Source organism: Anomaloglossus baeobatrachus, chromosome 6, assembly GCF_048569485.1.
Source record: "Anomaloglossus baeobatrachus isolate aAnoBae1 chromosome 6, aAnoBae1.hap1, whole genome shotgun sequence".
Lineage (NCBI taxonomy): Eukaryota > Metazoa > Chordata > Amphibia > Anura > Aromobatidae > Anomaloglossus > Anomaloglossus baeobatrachus.
The window spans coordinates 120,062,192-120,080,968 of NC_134358.1; the positions used below are offsets into that span (position 1 = coordinate 120,062,192).

Sequence of the window (18,777 nt, forward strand, 5' to 3'; positions counted from 1 at the left end):
GTGTGATGTGTATATGTGTGTTGTGTGTGGTGTATGTGTGTCTATATTTGTTTATGTGTGATGTGTATATGTGTGTTGTGTATATGTGTGATGTGTATATGTGTGTGGTGTATGTGTGTCTATATTTGTTTATGTGTGATGTGTATATGTGTGTTGTGTATATGTGTGATGTGTATATGTGTGTTGTGTATATGTGTGATGTGTATATGTGTGTGGTGTATGTGTGTCTATATTTGTTTATGTGTGATGTGTATATGTGTGTTGTGTATATGTGTGATGTGTATATGTGTGTTATGTGTGGTGTATGTGTGTCTATATTTGTTTATGTGTGATGTGTATATGTGTGTTGTGTATATGTGTGATGTGTATATGTGTGTTGTGTGTGGTGTATGTGTGTCTATATTTGTTTATGTGTGATGTGTATATGTGTGTTGTGTATATGTGTGATGTGTATATGTGTGTTGTGAGTGGTGTATGTGTGTCTATATTTGTTTATGTGTGATGTGTATATGTGTGATGTGTATATGTGTGTTGTGTATATGTGTGATGTGTATATGTGTGTGGTGTATGTGTGTCTATATTTGTTTATGTGTGATGTGTATATGTGTGTTGTGTATATGTGTGATGTGTATATGTGTGTTGTGTATATGTGTGTGTTGTGTGTCTATATTTTTTGTGTGTTGTGTATATGTGTGATGTGTATATGTGTGTTGTGTGTGGTGTATGTGTGTCTATATTTATGTGTGATGCGTATATGTGTGATGTGTATATGTGATGTGTATATGTGTGATGTGTATATGTGTGTTGTGTGTGGTGTATGTGTGTCTATATTTGTTTATGTGTGATGTGTATATGTGTGTTGTGTATATGTGTGATGTGTATATGTGTGTGGTGTATGTGTGTCTATATTTGTTTATGTGTGATGTGTATATGTGTGATGTGTATGTGTGTTGTGTGTGGTGTATGTGTGTCTATATTTGTTTATTGGTGATGTGTATATGTGTGTTATGTATATGTGTGATGTGTATATGTGTGTGGTGTATGTGTGTCTATATTTGTTTATGTGTGATGTGTATATGTGTGTTGTGTATCTGCGTGATGTGTATATGTGTGATGTGTATATGTGTGTTGTGTATATGTGTGATGTATATATGTGTGTGGTGTATGTGTGTCTATATTTGTTTATGTGTGATGTGTATATGTGTGTTGTGTATATGTGTGATGTGTATATGTGTGTTGTGTGTGGTGTATGTGTGTCTATATTTGTTTATGTGTGATGTGTATATGTGTGTTGTGTATATGTGTGATGTGTATATGTGCGTTGTGTATATGTGTGATGTGTATATGTGTGTGGTGTATGTGTGTCTATATTTGTTTATGTGTGATGTGTATATGTGTGTTGTGTATATGTGTGATGTGTATATGTGTGTTGTGTATATGTGTGATGTGTATATGTGTGTTGTGTGTGGTGTATGTGTGTCTATATTTGTTTATGTGTGATGTGTATATGTGTGATGTGTATATGTGTGTTGTGTATATGTGTGTTGTGTGTGGTGTATGTGTGTCTATATTTATGTGTGATGTGTATATGTGTGTTGTGTGTGGTAGATATGTTTTTCAACGTTAGACATACAGACGTAGACAAAGACATACAGATAGGGAATTTAGATTGTGAGCCCCAATGGGGACAGTGTTCCTGATGTATGTAAAGCACTGCGGAATATGTTAGCGCTATATAAAAAAAATAAAGATAAAAAAAAAAAGAAAGGTTAGAAACACTATGGCCCGATTCATCATTTGTGGGTTTTTTCCTGTTTTTGTCTTGTGGAATTAATTACTGTTTTTGGCAGCAAATTCATCACAATGGCATACGCAAGTCATGAACGTGGCGCAAAATGTAAGAAAATGGGCGTATTTCCAGCTTGAACCTTTTTTTGCGACTTTTAACTCCTGGTGCCAAAATTTGCAACACATGCAGACATTGTATGGTGGCTTGTTTTAAAATATTTTCATTTTCAATAATTAAGGCTACTTTCACACATCCGGATTTTTGCTCTGCGGCACAATACGGCGTTCTGCAGAAAAACCGCAACCGGCTTTTGTAACGCCGGTTGCGTTTTTTTTTGCATAGACTTAGGCTACTTTCACACATCCGGTTTGAGCCCTGCGGCTCAATCCGGCTGTGAAAACTATGCAACGGATGCGGCGAAAACACCGCATCCTTTGCATAAGTTTTTACATGCGGCCCGTCCGTTTTTTTCCGGTTGCGGCATGCTACTGAGCATGCGCAGTGGAAAAAACCGCATGCGGCGACCGGATGCGTTTTTTTCCGCATCGCGCCGCATCCGGCCTCCATAGGTATGCATTGAAAAATGCGCCGCAGCGGCCGGATGCGGCGCGATGCAGTGTTTTTTGCCGGAGCAAAAAACGTTGCAGGGAACGTTCGATCCGGCCGCGGCATCAGCTAAATCTGCCGCATGTGGCCAAAACCGGACCGAACGCAAGCCCCTGCGGCACAATACGGCACTAATGTAAGTCTATGCAAAAAAACCCGCAATCGGCGTTACAAAAGCCGGTTGCGGTTTTTCTGCAGAACGCCGTATTGTGCCGCAGAGCAAAAATCCGGATGTGTGAAAGTAGCCTTACATTAGTGCCGTATTGTGCCGCAGGGGCTTGCGTTCGGTCCGGTTTTTGCCGCATGCGGCAGATTTAGCCGATGCCGCGGCCGGATCGAACGTTCCCTGCAACGTGTTTTGCTCCGGCAAAAAACACCGCATCGCGCCGCATCCGGCCGCTGCGGCGCATTTTTCAATGCATACCTACGGAGGCCGGATGCGGCGCGATGTGGAAAAAAACGCATCCGCTCGCCGCATGCGGTTTTTTTCCACTGCGCATGCTCAGTAGCATGCCGCAACCGGAAAAAAACAGACGGGCCGCATGTAAAAACTTATGCAAAGGATGCGGTGTTTTCGCCGCATCCGTTGCATAGTTTTCACAGCCGGATTGAGCCGCACTGCTCAAACCGGATGTGTGAAAGTAAGGCTGCTTTCACACATCCAGCTTGAGCTCTGCGGCTCAATCCGGCTGTGCAAGCTATGCAATGGATGCGGTGAAAACACTGCATCCTTTGCATAAGTTTTTCCCATGCGGCCCGTCCGGTTTTTGCCGCTTGCGGCATGCTACTGAGCATGCGCAGTGGCAAAAACCGCATGCGGCGGCCGGATGCGGTTATTGCCGCATCGCGCCGCATCCGGCCGTCATAGGCATGCATTGAAAAATGCGCCGCATCGGCCGAATGCGGTGCGATGCGGTTTTTTTTTGCCGCACGAAAAAACGTGCCAGGCAACGTTCCATCCGGCCGCCGCATCGGCTAAATCTGCCGCATGCGAAAAAAACCGGACGGAACGCAAGGCCATGCGGCACAATGCGGCACTTATTAAAGTCTATGCAGGAAAATCGCAACCGGCAGCAAAAAAAAACGGTTGCGATTTTCCTGCAAAGTGCCGTATTGTGCCGCATTGCAGAAACCGGAGGTGTGAAAGCAGCCTAATTTGATACTTTTGTATGGTGGCTTGTTCAAAATAACTCTTTCTGTGCCGGACAGCTGTTCTTCACCTGTATACCACATTATGTGGTATGCAGAGTTCCATATACAATACATAGTAATTACTCAGACTTGTCTCTAGGTGGCGCTCCTCTCACTCATGATGGCTTCAGTTCCTGACGTAATGGGATCATACCATTATATAACAAAGGGGTGGTAATTATGGTAAACTTTGTTTTAAACCTGTTAGAATAACTACTACAACGTCTAGTTATATAACCCTTCCGCTCGTCACAGTATAATGTTGGTATCTATAGCATTACTGGGTGAAATAAACCCTTCGTGCTATGTAAGAATCCCCCTACGTATTTAGTGTCAGGCTCAGGTAAGAGACATGCGCAGTTGCGCACAAACGGCTGTTGTGTTTCGGCTCCGGAAAGATGGCGGCCGGCGGCAGTGTGGCCCAGAAGACCTGGGAGCTCTCCAATAACATGCAGGAGGTGCAGAGCATCGATGAGATCTACAAGTATGACAAGAAGCAGCAGCAGGAGATCCTGGCCGCCAAGCCGTGGACGAAGGAGTGAGTGCGGGCAGCACCGAGGGGGGATGATGGGGACTGCACTGTGAGACGACAAGGGGGGGGGGGGGGCTGTACTGTGAGACGACAAGGGGGGGGGGGGGGGCTGTACTGTGAGACGACAAGGGGGGGGGGGGGGGGGGCTGTACTGTGAGACGACAAGGGGGGGGGGCTGCACTGTGAGACGACAAGGGGGGGGGCTGCACTGTGAGACGACAAGGGGGGGGGCTGCACTGTGAGACGACAAGGGGGGGGGGGGCTGCACTGTGAGACGACAAGGGGGGGGCTGCACTGTGAGACGACAAGGGGGGGGGCTGCACTGTGAGATGACAAGGTGGGGGCTGCACTGTGAGACGACAAGGTGGTGGGGGGAGGCTGCGCCGTGAGATGACGAGGTGGGGGGGGGGGGCTGCGCCGTGAGATGACGAGGTGGGGGGGCTGCGCCGTGAGATGACGAGGTGGGGGGGGCTGCGCCGTGAGATGATGAGGTGGGGGGGCGCTGCGCCGTGAGATGACGAGGTGGGGGGGGCTGCGCCGTGAGATGACGAGGGGGGGGGGGGGGGCTGCGCCTTGTGATGACGAGGTGGGGGGGGCTGCGCCGTGAGATGACGAGGGGGGGGGCTGCGCCTTGTGATGACGAGGTGGGGGGGGCTGCGCCTTGTGATGACGAGGTGGGGGGGGGCTGCGCCTTGTGATGACGAGGTGGGGGGGGCTGCGCCTTGTGATGACGAGGTGGGGAGGGGCTGCGCCTTGTGATGACGAGGTGGGGGGGGCTGCGCCTTGTGATGACGAGGTGGGGGGGGCTGCGCCTTGTGATGACGAGGTGGGGGGGCTGCGCCTTGTGATGACGAGGTGGGGGGGGGCTGCGCCTTGTGATGACGAGGTGGGGGGGGGGCTGCGCCTTGTGATGACGAGGTGGGGGGGGCTGCGCCTTGTGATGACGAGGTGGGGGGGGGGCTGCGCCTTGTGATGACGAGGTGGGGGGGGGCTGCGCCTTGTGATGACGAGGTGGGGGGGGCTGCGCCTTGTGATGACGAGGTGGGGGGGGGGCTGCGCCTTGTGATGACGAGGTGGGGGGGGCTGCGCCTTGTGATGACGAGGTGGGGGGGGGGGCTGCGCCTTGTGATGACGAGGTGGGGGGGGGGGCTGCGCCTTGTGATGACGAGGTGGGGGGGGGGGCTGCGCCTTGTGATGACGAGGTGGGGGGGGGCTGCGCCTTGTGATGACGAGGTGGGGGGGGGCTGCGCCTTGTGATGACGAGGTGGGGGGGGGGCTGCGCCTTGTGATGACGAGGTGGGGGGGGGGCTGCGCCTTGTGATGACGAGGTGGGGGGGGGCTGCGCCTTGTGATGACGAGGTGGGGGGGGGGGCTGCGCCTTGTGATGACGAGGTGGGGGGGGGGGCTGCGCCTTGTGATGACGAGGTGGGGGGGGGGCTGCGCCTTGTGATGACGAGGTGGGGGGGGGCTGCGCCTTGTGATGACGAGGTGGGGGGGGGGCTGCGCCTTGTGATGACGAGGTGGGGGGGGCTGCGCCTTGTGATGACGAGGTGTGGGGGGGGGCTGCGCCTTGTGATGACGAGGTGGGGGGGGCTGCGCCTTGTGATGACGAGGTGGGGGGGGGCTGCGCCTTGTGATGACGAGGTGTGGGGGGGGGCTGCGCCTTGTGATGACGAGGTGTGGGGGGGGGGCTGCGCCTTGTGATGACGAGGTGTGGGGGGGGGCTGCGCCTTGTGATGACGAGGTGTGGGGGGGGGCTGCGCCTTGTGATGACGAGGTGTGGGGGGGGGCTGCGCCTTGTGATGACGAGGTGGGGGGGGGGGGGCTGCGCCTTGTGATGACGAGGTGGGGGGGGGCTGCGCCTTGTGATGACGAGGTGGGGGGGGGGGGCTGCGCCTTGTGATGACGAGGTGGGGGGGGGGGCTGCGCCTTGTGATGACGAGGTGGGGGGGGGCTGCGCCTTGTGATGACGAGGTGGGGGGGGGGCTGCGCCTTGTGATGACGAGGTGGGGGGGGGGGCTGCGCCTTGTGATGACGAGGTGGGGGGGGGGCTGCGCCTTGTGATGACGAGGTGGGGGGGGGGCTGCGCCTTGTGATGACGAGGTGGGGGGGGGGCTGCGCCTTGTGATGACGAGGTGGGGGGGGGCTGCGCCTTGTGATGACGAGGTGGGGGGGGGACTGCGCCTTGTGATGACGAGGTGGGGGGGGGCTGCGCCTTGTGATGACGAGGGGTGGGGGGGCTGCGCCTTGTGATGACGAGGGGGGGCTGCACTGTGAGGGTATGTGCGCACGTCTGTGTTCTAGTTGTCAAATATTCTGTAGAGTTTTGTCACTGCATGTGTGTTTCTAAATGCCGAAAAGCTGCGTTCATGATGCATTGTTGAATGCAGATTTCATGCGTTCTGGATGCTTGCTCTGCCATAGACAGAGAGGGAAAAACATCTAAAATGCACAAAAGATGTGACATGTTGCTTCTTAGAACGCAGCGTTTCGGCAAAAAATTTCAACATCCAAATCGCTGCGTTCTAAAACACAACGTGCAGATGGAATTTGCTTAAGTCACATAGACTTTGCTGGGGACGCAGAACACATGCGTTTACGCTGCAGTGCAAAGCGCAGCGTAAACGCATGAAAACGCATGAAAACTGCACACGTGCGCACATAGCTTGCGGGCTGAGCGTGGTCTGGGGACAGGCAGGATTATTAGGGTGTGTCCACATGATCAGTGTCCGCAGCGTTTTGAACATAGCATATTTTCCCTGCGTCCAAAACTCCTGTGTTGCGCAGTGGATGGATTTCTAGAAATCTCCTTTACGCTGCGCTTCTTTTGTCCCCAGTGTACACTGACCTGCGGCGCGGCTTCCTGAGCTATAGCAAAAAGAGGAAAGAAGGTGCCATGAAACCGGGATCTCCTCAAAAATATAACAATCTGTATTAAAGTGCACTCAGAAGACACAATTCACAATACTAAAACTTTTAGAATACCAGACAGCAAATGTCATTTCCCCCTTCCCATAATAGGGTAAGGCCAATGAAGAAAAATCTGTGTTTGGGGCGGTTGGAGGACTATTGCTAGTATAATAATAATACGTTTTATTTCTATAGCGCCAACATATTCCGCAGCGCTTTACAATTAAGAGGGGACATGTACAGACAATATGAGACAATACAAAATAACAAAATTAAGATACCAGGAGGAGTGAGGGCCCTGCTCGTAAGCTTACAGTCTATGAGGAAATAGGGGAGACACAAAAGGTGAATGGGGGGGAAAAAAGCTTGTTATATATGGTCCAGCCATCGATTTAATAGGGGATTCAAAAGCAGCTGCATGAACCCGTCGGTGAGAATTTATACAGGTACAGGGGACGAGAACTGGAAGTACATTTTCTTTGGCGCTCCATTGGGAGACCCAGACAATTGGGTGTATAGCTTCTGCCTCTGGAGGCCACACAAAGTATTACACTTTAAAAAGTGTAACCCCTCCCCTCTGCCTATACACCCTCCCGTGGATCACGGGCTCCTCAGTTTTATGCTTTGTGTGGAAGGAGGCACACATCCACTCATGCATTCTCATACATAGTTATGTCGGATGGAAGAAAAGAGGACCCCGATGGGGCCCCCGGCATGTTCCCTTCTCACCCCACTATGTCGGCGGTGCTGTTAAGGTTGAGGTACCCATTGCGGGTACGGAGGCTGGAGCCACATGCCGTCTCCTTCACCATCCCTCATGCGGCTCTGGGAGAAGTGGGATCCTGAGCGGTCATCCATTTGCTGGGACCGTGCTCCATCCGCAGCCCCTGGAGGAACCTGCCGGACCGGAGCCTCTTCAACCCCAGGGACCGGGCCCTGCAACGTGAAGGTACTCTGTGTCCCCATGGGGGGACTGTACAGGGATCGCACCTTCTTCCCGGAAGCCGCGGTAGTTCAATCCGTTGTCTTTTCGGCGGACTTCCGCGCCGACCGTGCCCGCTTGTCGGGCGCGGTCTCAAATTTAGTCCCCGGCTTCACCGCGGCCTAGTTCCGAAAAATCCCGCCCCCGGGCCTGCCTGTCAGGGGGAAGGGCGGGATTACCGACGACGTCGGATGTGAGGGCTGGAGCATCTTGCATGTCTCCCTCCCCCCTCATTGACCACTGTGGGGACCCCAGATTCCCGCTCTTTGCTGGCGCCGCCCTCGGCCCCACTCCTCCCCTGAGAGCTCCGGCGGCCATTTTTGGCATTCTGCCGGTGGATGCTTCTCAGTGACAAGCTCTGCAGCTCCGGGGGATCCAAGACAGGGAATCTGGAGGACACACTCCGCTCGTTAGCGGTCGGTAAGCCACACCGGTCACCCGGTGCTGGTCCCCCTAGGGTGCCGGAATAGATACACATATATATATATATAATAGATATATATATCTGTTCGGACAGGCTGTGTACCCTTTTCCCATATACTCTCAGTGGTCACTCTCCTAGGAGACAACAGCATGTCGTCCACAAGGAGCAAAGCTACTAAGGCACAGATTTTTTTCGCAGCCTGTACCTCTTGTGGGGCTATGTTGCCTGCGGGGTCCACCTACCCTCACTGTGATCAATGCTCGACTCCTGCCTCGCTTGCTCAGCCGGAGCCTAGGGCACTTGTGGGCCCCTCGGCTCATGTAGATCCCCCTGCTCCCCCTGAGCAGGCTGCAGGGACGGAGTCACCGGTGTTGGCCTCTTTCGCTGAGAAACTCTCTGTCACTTTCTCAATCCATTGCACAGTCTATGGACAAATGGTCATCTAAGCTCCTTGAGGCATTGCAGTCCAGACCGGGCCCTTCACAGGCTCCGGCCCCTGTTAGCTTGTCTCCTCCAGGCCCTTCTCGGTCCGCGCCGCAGCGCGCTACCAGGTTAGCCCCTAGGTCCCAGGCGGAGGACTCCTGCCCGGACCGCAGTCCCAGACCGGCTAAGCGGCCTCGCTGGGACTCTTCCCCGGCCTCCTCACGCTGCTCTGGATCTCAGCTTGAGAACTCTCAGGAAGACGAGGCGGACGTGGGAGCTCAGGGCTCTGACCCTGACTTCGCCCTTAACCTTGATACACCTGAGGGGGACGCCTTAGTAAATGATCTTATCTCGTCCATCAACCAGGTGTTGGATCTCTCACCCCCGCCTCCTCCTGTAGAAGAGTAGGCTTCTCAGCAGGAGAAACACCAATTTCTCTAGTCCCTTCCACGACAGCATAGGAGGTTGTCTCTCCACGCCCTAATTGGGACAGGAAGTTCAAGAGGTTTAAAAGGACCCTCCCACCTCCCACAGCCAGTGTCTTTCCTGTCCCCATGGGGCATGGAGAGGTTTTGTTTTTCTCATATGCTGTGGTGGCCGGCGACCTGCAGTATATTTTTTTTTTTTTCCCCCTATTACCTTCAGCCGGACAGCATCGGTCGGGCCTTCGCCGCTCCTCCCTTGCTGTTCCCTCACGCTGTGGGGGACCGCTGCTCCAGCCTTCCGGATCCTCCTGAGGGGTGATGCAGGCTGTTGAGCTCCCCGGCCGGCGTCCTCCCTGAGCCGCCGGCCGCTTCCCGCATGCACGCTGCCGGAGCGATCCGGAAGTGCTCCCGGGGGCGGGACTTCCGGTCGAGCGCTTCCGGTTTGCGGAGGCAGCGTGGAGGCACGCCGACAGTGACTCGGCCTGCCCAGGACCGGATGCGGGAGGCGGGGAAAACGTGCACCGTCACTGGGGTGGCAGGCCCTTTTCCATAAGGGCTGCCATGAAGACATCAGATCATGGTAAGACCGTGCTCCCTGTCATGTCTTCCGCTGCAGCTGCCTCTGCAGAACCCAGTGTGCCCCCTGCTACTGTGAGTATGGAGGGGAATGGTCCCTCGGACATAGGTCTCATCAGTTGATTTATGGCTCTCTGCTCTGTGTTTTCTAGGAGGACAAGGCCACCAAGAAAACTGACAGAAATGAGAAATCAGAGAAGCCTGAGAAGTCAGAAAAAACTGACAAGTCCGATAAGCCTGATAGACCTGACAGAGTGGACAAAATTAAAAAATGTCCCATCTGTATAAAGAAGCTCCCTGCAGTATGGGATAAAAAGCTTTGCCAGCAATGTACGGACCAGATTATTAGGGCCGAACAACCATCTCTGATAGATGAGTTGCGGTCCATGATGAAACAGGAGATTAGGGCCTCACTGGCTTCTCGCCCTGTTCCTGGCCCTGTTCCTGGCCCTGTTCCTGGCCCTGTTCCTGGCCCTGTTCCTGGCCCTGTTCCTGGCCCTGTTCCTGGCCCTGTTCCTGGCCCTGTTCCTGGCCCTGCTCCTGGCCCTGCTCCTGGCCCTGCTCCTGGCTCTGCTACTGGACCCTCTCCTCCAAAAAAGAGGAGACTCCAGTCGACCCCTTCTGATCAGGAGGATGCTGATTCCACCTCTGAGGGTCCTGATGACGGGATTCCATCTGGGGGGTCTGACCAGTCCTTTCTCTTTCACTCAGAAGAGTTGGGGGATCTTATTGAGGCAGTTCGGAGCACGATGGGTTTAGAGGAAGTGCAGTCTCTTCCTTCAATCCAGGACGAAATGTTTGCTGGCCTGAAGTCAGTCAAACGATTGGGATTCCCAGTTCATGCCAATATATTGGATATTATCTCTCAGGAATGGGAATGTCCTGAGAGGCGGGTACGGAGTGACCTTAGACGCCGGTTTCCTCTGGAACCTTCGGGACTACATTGGGAGATCCCAAGGGTGGACGTTCAGGTGGCTAGGGTAGCTAAGCAAACGGCTCTTCCTTTTGAGGATACTTCCCAACTGAAGGATCAAATGGATAGGAAGGTAGAGGGCTTGATGAAGCGGTCCTGGGAGGCATCGTCTTCCTCTATTCAAGCCAACATTGCCTCCACCTGTGTATCCAGGTCCCTAATTAGGTGGTTAGACCAGTTGGAGGCTCATATTTCACAGGGGACCCCTAGGGAGGAATTACTAGAATCCCTTCCCTTGCTTAGGAAGGCTACCTGTTTTCTGGCAGATACCTCGGTGGAATCTGTCCGCCTGGCAGCCAGGACCTCGGTGCTTTCTAACTCTGCCCGACGTGCCCTCTGGCTTAAGGCCTGGAGTGGAGACTCCACCTCTAAAATGAGGCTTTGTTCCCTTCCGTTTAAAGGGGATTTAGTGTTTGGGCCTGCCCTGGATGATATCCTGGACAAGGCGACTGATCGTAAGGCCTTGCCCGATCCTAGACCTAGCAGGAAGCGGTCCTTTCGTCCCTCGATGCCTCAGGCCTCCCAGCCCAGAGGGAAAGGGAAGGCAGGCAGGTGGAGCTATCCCAAAGGTAGAGGGAGAAACATCCTCATCCCTCCACATCAGCAACGTCCTCAGCAGGACAAACAGTGACTCGGCCCGGGTGGGGGGAAGACTCTCAGCGTTTCTTACCCAGTGGCAGTCCATAACCTCTTGCCAATGGGTTCTGAAGATCATCTCGGACGGTCTTCTCATAGAATTCCTTTCCCCCCCTCTTCCGGGTCTCCGAGTCACTGCGCTGGCGTCACCGGGTTCACAGACTCTGTTGTACACAGATTATAGAGCTAGTACACTCGGGGGTCGTTTCCCCAGTCCCGAGTCAGGAAGAAGGGGTAGGACACTACTCCCGTCTCTTCCTGGTCAAGAAGCCATCCGGCGACGTCCGTATAATTATCAATTTAAAAAGTCTAAACCGTCAGGTCAGGTACCGGCGGTTCAAGATGGAGTCAGTGAAATCAGCTATTCCCCTGATAGGTCTACACCATCAGATGGCCTCTATCGATCTGAAAGATGCCTACTTCCATGTACCCGTCCATCCGGGACACAGACAATACCTCAGGTTTGCGGTACTTCACGGGGAGGAAGTACTTCATTTCCAATTCAATGTACTTCCCTTCGGGATCTCCTCAGCTCCAAGAATCTTTTCCAAGATCATGGCAGAGGTGGTTGCCTTCATAAGATTGCAGGGTATCTGTCTAGTTCCGTATCTGGACGACTTTCTTCTCATGGCTCCGTCTGCTCCAACCCTCCGGAACCATGTGGAGAGGTCTTTGGGAATCCTTCGGTCTCTGGGATGGATTCCCAATCTCAAAAAATCACAGTTAACCCCCTCCTCCACTCGGCAGTTTCTCGGAGTGCTGCTGGACTCCGACAGACAGGCATCCTTTCTCCCAGAGGGCCACAGGTTAGCTCTGTTATCCAAAATATCAAAACTCCGCAGGCAGGCTCGCCCGACGCTTCGAGCGGCTATGTCGGCCCTGGGTTCCATGACATCCTGCATTCCCTCGGTCAGGTGGGCTCAGGCCCATTCTCGGTGTCTCCAGGATCATATCCTGGCACATTGGGACAGACTCCCGTCATCCCTAAACAGAAGGTTTCGCCTCTCGGGGTCCGTCTCCTCTTCCCTTCTCTGGTGGCTGAGTCCCGCCAACCTGCAGGTGGGGGTTGCTTGGACTCAGAGTCCCCTGGTTACACTGACCACAGATGCCAGCCTACGAGGATGGGGGGCAATGGTGGCAAATTCCCCATTTCAAGGGGTCTGGAGTCCTTACGTCAGTTCCCAATCCTCCAACTACCGGGAGCTCAGGGCAGTCAGGGAAGCCCTCCTTGCGGCTCAGGACCTCGTCCGGGACTCTCACGTCCTGGTATATTCAGACAATGTCACTACGGTGGCACATCTCCGCCATCAGGGCAGTACACGCTCGGGCGCCCTGAAATCAGTGTCCTCCTGAATCTTTCAATGGGCAGAACGATCTCTGCTCTCCCTTTCTGCGGTCCATCTGAAGGGCTCCCTCAATCTTCAGGCGGATTTCCTGAGTCGTCGGGATGTTCATCCGGGGGAATGGAGCCTGGATCAGGCGGTGTTCTGCTCTCTAGTGGCGAGGTGGGGTACACCAGAGGTGGACCTCTTTGCCTCGGCAGGGAATCGCAAGGTCGCCACATATTTCTCCCTGAACCCAAGGGACGAGGCGTTAGGGGTAGACGCTTTCTGCCACAGTTGGTCCTTTCGCCTCGCTTACGCGTTCCCCCCTCTTCCTCTTCTCGCACGGGCCCTGAGGAAGATCAGAGACGAGGGGGTCCCAACTATACTGGTGGCCCCTCTGTGGCCCCGGAGGAGTTGGTACAGCCTGGTCCTGACGCTAGGAATCGACGGCCCAATCCTCTTAGGTTCGGACCCAAGCTTACTGTCGCAGGGTCCGATTTTCCATCCGGCTCCTCAGAAACTCAACCTGGCTGCCTGGCTTCTGAGGCCCGGGCACTGAAGGCCCAAGGGCTTTCTGACAAAGTTGTGGCTACGCTGCAGAAGAACCGTAAACCTGTGACTAATAGTATATACAACAAAATCTGGAAAAGATTTTCATCCGGGTGTGGTTCTCGGCCTCCTGACCCTCTTCGGCCTAATATTGCACAGATTCTGGACTTTCTCCAGAGTGGTTTAGACTTAGGTCTTAGGCCTAGCACCCTGAAAGTTCAGGTGTCAGCACTCAGTGCAGTCTTTGACACGGCTCTGGCAGATCATCGTTGGATCCGTCGGTTCTTTGTGTCTGCTAGTAGACTCTGTCCACGTCAGAGGGTCCTGACGCCTCGCTGGGATCTCAATGTGGTCCTTACAGGACTATCTCAGTCTCCGTTTGAACCTCTGTGCTCTTGTAACATTCGTTCCCTTTCTCACAAGACTGCTTTTCTTGTGGCTATTACATCTGCTCGCAGAGTCGGCGAACTTCAGGCTTTGTCCGTTAGGGAACCTTACCTGACCATCAGAGATGACAGCATTGTTTTTCAGCTGGACCCTTCCTTCCTTCCCAAGGTGGTTTCGGATTTTCACCGTTCGCAGTCCATCGTCCTGCCTTCCTTCTGTCAGAATCCTCGGACTCCGGGTGAGGAAGTGTTTCATTCTTTGGATGTCCATCGGATAGTGTTGCACTACCTAGAAGTTACTGCTTCTTGGCGCCTTGATTCTAACCTGTTCATCCAGCCCTTTGGCCGCAATAAGGGCAAGAAGGTGGCTAAGAGTACAGTCGCCAACTGGATTGTGTGAGCAATTAGAGATGCCTACCTCGCTCAGCATCTCTCTCCGCCTACTGGATTCACGGCGCACTCCACCAGGGCTACCTCTGCCTCCTGGGCCGAACGGGCAGGGGCCTCCCCTGAGCAGATCTGCAAGGCGGCTACGTGGTCTTCGCTCCATACTTTCACGAAGCATTATCGTCTGGATCTGGATTCCAACAGGGATTTGGCCTTTGGCAGGAAAGTCCTGCAGGCTGTGGTCCCCCCCTAGGTATCAATTCTTTGGTATTCCTCCTATGCTGTCGTGGAAGGGGCTAGAGAAATAAGAATTATTCTTACCGATAATTCGGTTTCTAGGACCTTCCACGACAGCAGGTAATTCCCTCCCCTATGTATTCATGTATTCCTGAATGTGTAGTACTTCTCATATGCTATGGATTCTTTGTAAGACACTGGCTGTGGGAGGTGGGAGGGTCCTTTTAAACCTCTTGAACTTCCTGTCCCAATTAGGGCGTGGAGAGACAACCTCCTATGCTGTCGTGGAAGGTCCTAGAAACCGAATTATCGGTAAGAATAATTCTTATTTCGTTTCCCCAAACGTACGTGCAATACGTTTTTTGATCACTCTAACTTCAGGGACGCTGTCCAGAAGCCCAGAGCGGTCCCGGACAAGCGCTTTGCTAAACTGCACACTGACACGCGTTACCCCTTTCCACCTGAAGTCGTTAAGGGCTGGGCTCACTCTCCCAAGGTGGATCCTCCAGTCTCTAGATTGGCTGCTAGGTCCGTTGTGTCTGTTGCCGATGGCTCATCCCTGAAGGACGCCACTGACAGACTTCACCAAGAGCTCTGTCTATCCAATAGGCCACGGGCGCGTCTTTCGCCCCGGCCTTTGCGGCTGTGTGGGCTCTCCAAGCAATCTCGGCTTGTCTGACTGAGATTAATGCTGTCACACGGAATTCTGCTCCGCATGTTTCTTCCTTGACCTCTCAGGCCTCAGCTTTTTCGTCCTACGCCATGAACGCCGTCCTGGACGCCACTAGCCGTACGGCTGTAGCATCTGCTAACTCCGTGGCAGTCCGCAGGGCCATGTGGCTGCGCTAATGGAAAGCAGACTCTGCTTCCAAAAGGTTCTTAACTGGTTTGCCTTTTTCGGGCGACCGTTTATTTGGCGAACGATTGGATGAGATTATTAAGGAATCCTCGGGAAAGGACTCCTTACCCCAATCCAAACCTAAGAGACCTCAGCAGAGAAAGATCCAGTCGAGGTTTCGGTCCTTTCGTCCCTCCGCCAAGCCCCAATCCTCTTCGTCCAACCGGCCAGAGGAACTCCTATGCGTGGCGGTCCAAGTCACGCCCCCAAAAGGCCGCAGGAGGCACTGCCTCCAAGACGGCCTCCTCATGACTCTCGGCCTCACCTAGCCACATCCTCGGTCGGTGGCAGGCTCTCCCACTTTGGCGACGCCTGGTGGCCGCACATCAAGACCGATGGGTGAGAGACATTTTGTCTCATGGTTACAGGATAGAGTTCAGCTTCCGACCTACGGCTCGTTTCTTCAGAACCTCCCCACCCCCCGCACAGGCCGACGCACTTTTTCAGGCAGTGGACGCTCTAAAGATCGAAGGAGTGGTGATTCCCGTTCCCCTTCAGGAACGTGGTCGCGGATTTTACTCCAACTTGTTCGTGGTGCCAAAAAAGGACGGGTCATTCCGTCCCGTTCTGGACCTCAAGCTTCTCAACAGACATGTGAGAACCAGACGGTTTCGGATGGAATCTCTCCGCTCGGTCATCGCCTCGATGTCACAAGGAGACTTCCTAGCATCGATCGACATCAAGGATGCTTATCTCCATGTGCCGATCGCACCCGAACATCGTTTCCTGCGTTTAGCCATCGGGGACGAACACCTCCAGTTCGTGGCATTGCCTTTCGGCCTGGCGACAGCCCCACGGGTTTTCACCAAAGTCATGGCATCTGTCGTCGCGGTCCTGCACTCTCAGGGCCACTCGGTGATCCCCTACTTAGACGATCTCCTAGTCAGGGCCCCTTCTCGGGTGGCGTGTCAACAAAGCCTTACCGTCACTCTGGCGACTCTCCAGCAGTTCGGGTGGATCATCAATTTCCCGAAATCCAAGTTGACGCCGACCCAATCACTGACTTACCTCGGGATGGAGTTTCATACCCAGCCAGCGTTAGTCAAGCTACCGCGGGACAAACAGCTTTCTCTGCAGGCGGGGGTGCAATCACTTCTTCGGAGTCAGTCACACCCCTTAAGGCGCCTCATGCACTTCCTGGGGAAGATGGTGGCAGCTATGGAGGCAGTGCCGTTCGCAATTCCATCTACGACCACTCCAATGGGACATTCTTCGCAAATGGGACAAGAGTGCGGCTTCCCTCAACAAGGACATCTCTCTTTCCCTTGCAACCAAAGCATCACTTCAGTGGTGGCTCCTACCCACATCTCTGTCTCGGGGAAAATCCTTTCTACCTCCAACCTGGGCCGTGGTCACCACGGACGCGAGCCTATCAGGTTGGGGAGCGGTTTTTCTCCACCACAGGGCTCAAGGAACCTGGACTCCGATAGAATCGTCCCTTCAGATCAATATCCTGGAGATAAGGGCAGTATATCTAGCCCTATTGGCTTTCCATCGGTGGCTGGAGGGGAGGCAGATCCGAATCCAGTCGGACAACGCCACTGCCGTCGCATACATCAACCACCAAGGCGGCACTCGCAGTCGTCAAGCCTTCCAGGAAGTCCGGCGGATTCTGCAGTGGGTGGAAACCACAGGCTCCACCATCTCCGCAGTTCACATCCCGGGCGTAGAAAACTGGGAAGCAGATTTTCTCAGTGGTCAGGGCATGGACGCGGGGGAATGGTCTCTGCACCCAGTCGTGTTTCGAGAGATTTGTCGCCGCTGGGGAACACCGGACGTCGATCTCATGGCGTCACGACACAACAACAAGGTCCCGGCCTTCATGGCACGGTCTCAGGATCACAGAGCTCTGGCAGCGGACGCTTTAGTCCAGGATTGGTCGCAGTTTTGACTGCCTTATGTGTTCCCCCCTCTGGCGATGCTGCCCAGGGTACTACGCAAGATCAGGTCCGACTGCCGTCGCGCCATTCTCGTCGCTCCAGACTGGCCGAGGCGGTCGTGGTATCCGGATCTGTGGCATCTCACGGTGGGTCAACCGTGGGCACTTCCAGACCGCCCAGACTTGCTGTCACAAGGCCCGTTTTTCCATCTGAATTCTGTGGCCCTCAACCTGACTGTGTGGCCATTGAGTCCTGGCTCCTAGCGTCTTCAGGGTTATCTCAGGATGTCATTGCCACCATGAGACAAGCCAGGAAGCCAACATCCGCCAAGATCTATTACAGGTCTTGGCAAATCTTCCTTTCCTGGTGCGCTGATAACGGTTTTCCTCCATGGCCGTTTGCCTTACCCACATTCCTTTCATTCCTACAATCTGGAATGGACAAGGGTTTGTCCCTCGGCTCTCTCAAGGGCCAAGTATCGGCGCTCTCCGTGTTTTTTCAAAAGCGTCTAGCCAGGCTTCCGCAGGTCCGCACGTTCCTGCAGGGGGTCTGCCACATGGTCCCACCTTACAAACGTTCGTTGGAACCTTGGGATCTTAACAGGGTCCTGACGGCTCTTCAAAAGCCGCCTTTTGAGCCGCTGCGGGATGTCTCTCTCTCCCGTCTTTCGCAGAAGGTGGCCTTCCTGGTGGCAGTCACATCACTTCGGAGAGTGTCTGAGCTTGCAGCGCTGTCATGCAAAGCCCCCTTCCTGGTTTTTCACCAGGATAAGGTGGTTCTGCATCCTGTCTCGGAATTTCTCCCTAAGGTGGTATCCCCTTTTCATCTAAATCAGGATATCTCCTTGCCTTCCTTTTGCCAATGTGAAAAGGATTTGCACTCTTTGGATCTAGTGAGAGCACTCCGGTTCTACGTGTCTCGCACGGCGCCGTTCAGATGTGCTCTTTGTCCTTGTCGCTGGCCAGCGTAAGGGCTCTCAGGCCTCCAAGTCAACCTTGGCTCGGTGGATCAAGGAACCGATTCTCGAGGCCTACCGTTCTTCTGGGCTTCCGCTCCCTTCAGGGCTGAAAGCCCATTCTACCAGAGCCATAGGTGCGTCCTGGGCATTGCGGCACCGGGCGACGGCTCAGCAGGTGTGTCAGGCAGCTACGTGGTCTAGTCTGCACACTTTCACGAAGCACTATCAAGTGCATACCTATGCTTCGGCAGACGCCAGTCTAGGTAGGCGAGTCCTTCAGGCGGCGGTTGCCCACCTGTAAGAGGGGGCCGTTTTCGGCTCTTTTTATTGAGGTATTCTTTTACCCACCCAGGGACTGCTCTTGGACGTCCCAATTGTCTGGGTCTCCCAATGGAGCGACAAAGAAAAAGGGAATTTTGTTTACTTACCGTAAATTCCTTTTCTTCTAGCTCCTATTGGGAGACCCAGCACCCACCCCTGTGCCCTTTGGGCTGGTTGTTCTTTGTGTTCACATGTTGTTGATGTTGAATTGTTCTTTGGTTCATGGTCTTCAGTTCTCCGAACATCCTTCGGATTGAATTTAACCTAGACCAATTTATAAGTTTTCTCCTTCCTGCTTTTGCACCAAAACTGAGGAGCCCGTGATCCACGGGAGGGTGTATAGGCAGAGGGGAGGGGTTACACTTTTTA

The 18,777-nt window shown here is 53.7% G+C and overlaps 1 protein-coding gene across 1 annotated transcript in view; it reads left to right on the forward strand.

The window, feature by feature from the left end:
- Positions 1 to 3,953: 3,953 nt before the first annotated feature.
- The window catches only part of COPS5 (COP9 signalosome subunit 5), a 51,554-nt gene continuing 36,730 nt past the window's right edge, over positions 3,954 to 18,777 (forward strand). The window contains exon 1 of the mRNA XM_075316321.1: positions 3,954 to 4,124. Within this exon, the coding sequence (XP_075172436.1) occupies positions 3,985 to 4,124 (140 nt within the window). The 5' untranslated portion in view covers positions 3,954 to 3,984. The remainder of the gene's footprint in view (positions 4,125 to 18,777) is intronic.